At 34.5% G+C, this 6,000-nt stretch overlaps 1 protein-coding gene across 1 annotated transcript in view; it reads left to right on the top strand.

The window, feature by feature from the left end:
- FOXP2 (forkhead box P2) overlaps positions 1–6,000 on the top strand; it is a 630,100-nt gene that overhangs the window by 579,790 nt on the left and 44,310 nt on the right. The window contains exon 12 of the mRNA XM_053609341.1: positions 4,549–4,636. Within this exon, the coding sequence (XP_053465316.1) occupies positions 4,549–4,636 (88 nt within the window). The remainder of the gene's footprint in view (positions 1–4,548; positions 4,637–6,000) is intronic.

Consider the following 6,000-nt stretch of genomic DNA (forward strand, 5'->3'; position numbering starts at 1 on the left):
AGGAGATCATTAAAAGCATCTAATACTAGTTCTTCATTACTCTCTTATAAATGTCAAAGTTTAACAGCATCTGACAAAACTTTAGTTTGTCTGCAAAATTAATTATCATCCCATTGCAACTAAGTCCGCCTGAATATAGATGGATTGACTTTTACAGCTTAAGCCAAAAGGTTTACAACATAACATTCCAGTTAGCAGACAAGTGTTCTTGAACCTGTGTGTTCAGATGCCAGCACACAGAGCATGATCTGAGATACAGAGGTGAAAATAAGAAAGGCAGAATGGTTAGCGCCCATAAAAATATCAGTATATTAAAGATTAATTAGTTGATAGGCATAAATGAATTAAGTTGATTATAGGCTGAATTTTTAAGGCTCGATGCTATTTGAAAAACAACAGAAAACACCGTGAAAACAGAGTCATTTATTTAATGGAAATTTGTTGTCTTTTTTATTGCAGCCATCCACTCTAAAAATGATGCTCTTACTTAGGGGGTTTTGTCTATTTCTTTGTCTTTGACCGGGCAGCATGGCTACAAAATTATGACCTCAAGAAGGCATTCTTTGAACTTGTCAGAATGTTGTTTCTTTTGGTGACAGTGCCCCCATCTCTCAAAACTAAGGCATCTCACATAATCAGCTAAATGAATAGTGACAGCTAACATTTTGTATTTAAACTCCTGTCAGTGTTTAAACATAAAAAGCTTGATGCAAAATAAATCAAACACCAGTGATATGCAAGTGAAACATTTTGTTAAAACAGTCTCTGACATACTTGGATTTAAATCTGATCCCTTTTTAGCTTATAAAATGTTATAACTTTAAATGAATTTGAAAAATCTAGAGGCTAAAATGGAATCACTAATCTGGAGTGTATAGAATTGAAGTTACCACATATTTATAACCATAAAAGCTTCGTTAACGAGAATTATGCATTAAATAAATGGGAGAGATTCTTTCCTACTTTTTGTCTTCCTGAAATGCTTGCTTTATTGTTTTTAGAAAGTATTTGACTGCCTATTTATGCTTTTATTTTCTGGTTCTCGATACCTACAAAGCACACAGATTCAATGCAGTTTTGAAAGAACGTCAGTCGACCACATCATTTATTCCATTTTGAAAACAAAAATCAATATACCTATAAAGTGACCCATAAATTAGAACTGGCTCACACAATGTTTGTTCAGTGCTGCCTTTCTGAAGGCACCCTTTGCATTTTTTCATCACCTCTCTGTTTGAACTGCAGTCTCGGTAAGAGGCTCATTAGGGGACATTAGGGACTGGAGCTAACCAGAATTCCAGAGCTTGCTTTGCTCTTATTAATGCATAGTAGAGTAGAATGCATTTAAATATTTCATAGGCATTCAGTAATTTGTGTGTAATCGCCTTGTTAGCAGACCAGTAGAAGTAGAACAGGCCTGTGAAATGGTGTTAGTGATTGCATGGGTAATTTACAGACCTTTGCCATCAGAAAGAGTATTATTGTTGGCTAGTACGAAGCTGTGAAATAGAACTAGCAATAAGTAAAAAAAAGAAACTTAATAAAGGTTTTGTAACAAGCATCTTCAGGGATAACAACCCACTTGGTCCTTTTGAAGCAGCCATAATTTATGACATAGGCAATATATCAAATGCATAAAATAGTATTATGGAGCATTCATATGAAAAGGGTATTTGCAACATTAGTTCCAACTTCCTGCAAGGGACATGATTAAATGATTAATGAAATGTCCCTTTGCATATGCATTTTGAAACAGCAATTAGGCACTGACTGAGAAAACCCACCAATCCTCTCATTTTTTCAGTATTATCTCATTCTTGATTTATAAATCATAGAGAATTTTTGAACAGCAATATGTAGTACCTGAGATAGTTACAAAAACATAAAAGAGAATAATTTGGGCATAAAATAGTCATAAATACATAAATTCATAATTTAATGTTAATACTTACCCTATTTATTTCGTCTTATTGCATTGTATTTATACCTGACACTATTTCTGGACTTTGATTGGCATAATTAAGTAGGAGAATGAATAGGCACTATTATTTTACATATCACTGGTAAACAATAGCGAGGAAAGGAGAAGGGAGATGTGGCAGAGGTATGTATGTGTTTTTCAAGTTCTCAGTAATCCACTGGAGGCTGTTCTATAAATGATCATTGAAGGGCTGCAAGCTAGCCTATAATTACAGGAAAGAAAGTGGCAGCTCTGGCATTTCATAACTATGTGTCCTCGAAAAGTGCTTTGTGAGTTTGTCACCAATGATAATTTAGATAGAGGCTCATTACTGAACATCACAACACTTTAAAAACCTTTCGCCTTCATACAGGAGAATAAAGGACTATTTTAATGGCAAGGTTCTTTTGTGTTCCACTGAAAAATTCAATCAAGACAAAACCTCATTGACTATTATTGTAGTCTACAGTCTCTATTCTAATAAAAGCTGCATAGATAAATTGAATAGGCTCTAAGACCCAAGTATATAAAATGCAAACATTTTGTACTTTTTTGTAGTTCTTTAGATAAAAGATAATGATTATCGGTAAGAAGTAAACAAGTGTAAAAATTTTTTTGAAAGTGGTTTTACACAGAAATAAATATACTAAACATACCTTTTCTTGTGAAGCTGTATATTCTGTTTATCTTGCTTGCTCCATTTACACCCTAATCTTTTGGTATAGCCTAACCGGTTTGAAAAGTATGCATCATTTAGACTCATGTGTGGTACACGTTTGTGTCACCCAAAAACTCATAGTGAAAAAAATACAATAAATACAGCAATATTAAGCCATAAGAATACGCAAACTGTTGTATTATGCTGATAGAAAATTGTTCTTGTGTATGAACATTTGGGGCAAGAAAACCCCGAAAAACAATTTTTAAATGTTGTCTTATTAATTAGGAATTGGTGACACTTCCCACCATAAGCGAACCCCGGTTTAATGTTCCTTGCCTTTTTTCCAGAGAGCATGAGTGAATTTTAGTCCTTGCTAGGGGTCAGGTTCGTGGCAGAGCTTAGACAAGACAGGTATAGTGGTGATTTCCTCCCCTCCCCACCCAGCTCCAGCCACACATCTCCAGAGTGACCTGATCCACCTAGCTATTTCAGTCCACAGTTTCTCTTCAGCCAAGACTGACATTGTGCCAACATACACGGAAGTTTTGTTTTTATGATCGGTGAGGAAGTATTAAAACAAACTGGTTTAATTTATGAAGGTATGAGGCGGGGCGGAACAATGGATTCTGATTGCCAAACCTGGATCTAAACAGATAAACTTGCTTGTTTATAGATCAGTTCATTCTCGGCAACATCATTTTATTTTCCTTCATATGTTTCGTACGTATGTCTGTCTATATTTTGTTTGCTTCATTATTAACTTTAAGAAATATCTGTAAGTAAAAAAAAAAAAAAGAAAAATATCTGTAAATGATTTGAATACAGAAACATTTGTTGAATTCAGTATACCTGCAGGTATATAATAAACCTTTTAGACTATTATACCATTCTAAATTTTATTTGAGCCCACATGGGTAAATACATACATTTTTATGTTGTTTTGTGAATATTTTGCTCAATATCACATTTCACTTACATGCGTTGATGAGAACCTTTCCTCAATTGCTGCCTTAGTTTGCTCTTTGGTGAAGAAGACACACCAAAGTATATTAAATTACTTGAAAATTATATATTTAAGTTAAAGAAGCATCAAAGACATTATATGTATATATTATAAACATATTATTGAACTTTTTATGTCCATTGGAGGTGCTGCTCTACTAAATTACTTTTGGTGTATTATTAACACCACTCGTTAAAGAGATCTCTTCAAACTTTATATCATTATAATAATAATAGACTAATGTATCTTAAGATTAGAATGAGATCATTAGAATGACTTACATATCACAATTTTTGTGTAAGTGTAGGCTAGCTGTCTCCCAATTAGGACACTAGTACAAAGTGTCAATCTTACGATTCTGATTATCAGAATCCTCAATGCAATTTATTTATTAGTAACAGCAAATCATCATACTTCATAAATATTGATGTTTCTGTGCAATTTGCCGTCTTCATTCACACCACATCCCTGTGAAATAAGACATGCTCAAAAGAATACATCATAGGAACAATAATTGTTTTAACAGAACAGATATAGAATCACCTTTTGTTTTGACAGAATAGATATGGAATCACCTTTTTTCTCTTCAGAATTAATTTTGGATCATGTATTTGTCAGGTATTCTTTTTAAAAATGTGGCACTAGACTATAATTTCTACTAAAACTCTGTAAATGGGCCTGGGGAAATATTTTGTATAGTAACAGATAAGATTAGAGACAATGACATTTTATGTCGTTTGAAGAGTCTATTATGTAAATAATTACAACGTAAATAATTTTCACTTTAAATATATAAGTGTCTTCAACTTTTTTTCTGACTTCAAGGCATTCTGCAGAAAAACATGACTTCCGGGTGTGCTCAGTGGCATGCACCACAGGGCTGGACATCACTTAACATTCCTTTCTCATTTTGTGTTTGCTCAGGCACCTTAACAATGAGCACGCATTGGACGACCGGAGCACCGCCCAGTGTCGAGTGCAGATGCAGGTGGTGCAACAGTTAGAGATACAGGTTTGTCAAACGTTCCCGCGGGCTCCTCTAAGATTTCCCGTGCTTCACATGGAATACTGAGCACACTCTGGATCTTTTAAGCCCCATCTTATTGTCTCAGTAACACAATGAGTAATGGAGATACGTGGAATTTTACGTTGTTTTTAACAGTGGCAGTGACTGATGACTCAGGACGGATTGCTATAGGTTAATGTACTTATCACTTAAACTTATATAACCTTTGTTTAGACCAGATCATAAACATTCAGATATCCCCAAACTGTCAAATTTAAGTTTTTCCCATTATAGGTTAGAACAAGCTCGTAACTGGATATAATTTTATTATAAAGACAGTTTTTACATGAGCTAATCCTGATTTTTTTTTTCCCATGGGATTTTATATTACAGCAATAGGCCAGTCTTTACAATGTCATGCCTATACTGTAACACCCCAAAAAATAACTTCCTTTTCTGGTTCTAGTGTATTTCTAATTAAAGAACTTTCAAAAATTCTTAATCCTTCTAACTAGAGTAATAGCAAATAATTTATATCACAGGTGGTAATATATATGTTGTATCAAATGCTGCTGTTTTAATTTAAAAAAAAAAAACAAACAAACAGGTCTGTTAAAGTTAAACAGGATTTGGCCACAAATAAATAGAATTCATAAAACTGATTTGAAAGCAATTTTTGACTCTAGATAATGTTTTACTAACCTTTTCAGGTTTCCTCTTCTATCCCATCTGAAACACTACCTTTTCTCCATCAAACTAGCACTTTGTTTCACATAATTAAAAATAACTTCTTTTTCTTTGTACTTCACTGAGTCATAAATTGCTTTAACTTCATCATGCCATTGTTTTTTTTTCCAGACAACTACCAATAGTATTTTATTTTGACTTGCAAAATAATCAAGAACATATAATATGCATCATGATTGTACTTTCTGTAAACCTGTTTACCATTTACAAAAGGTAGACTAAAACACAAGAGTTCAGCTGATGATACAGTCTGCAGTGTGACCAATTAGGCCTTTTTCTTTCTGAGTCTGACTGATGGAAAAGTAAGGTCCATCGGTTGTAATGAGACCCAGTGCAAGTGTAGATGCCGCCTCTGTGGCAGAGTTCAGCCTTTCACACTGCCTGGTCTCTGTCACTCTATTGAATTAGATTGATGATGGCAGATTGCAGGGGGCACTAACTGGACCTCAGTGGGAATGCATGAAGTGTGTAGACAATCCTGGCAGGGCACTGTGCTTTGAGAACCCTTCACCCCTTCACAGCTGTTGGCACTAGTCCATCGCTAACAGTGTCCACAGGACTTTAAAGAGACACCATGGGCCTTCTAATTTATGGTTTCAGTAACTTGTTACTGTCGAAGCAAC

Source organism: Nycticebus coucang, chromosome 11 (genome assembly GCF_027406575.1).
Source record: "Nycticebus coucang isolate mNycCou1 chromosome 11, mNycCou1.pri, whole genome shotgun sequence".
NCBI lineage: Eukaryota > Metazoa > Chordata > Mammalia > Primates > Lorisidae > Nycticebus > Nycticebus coucang.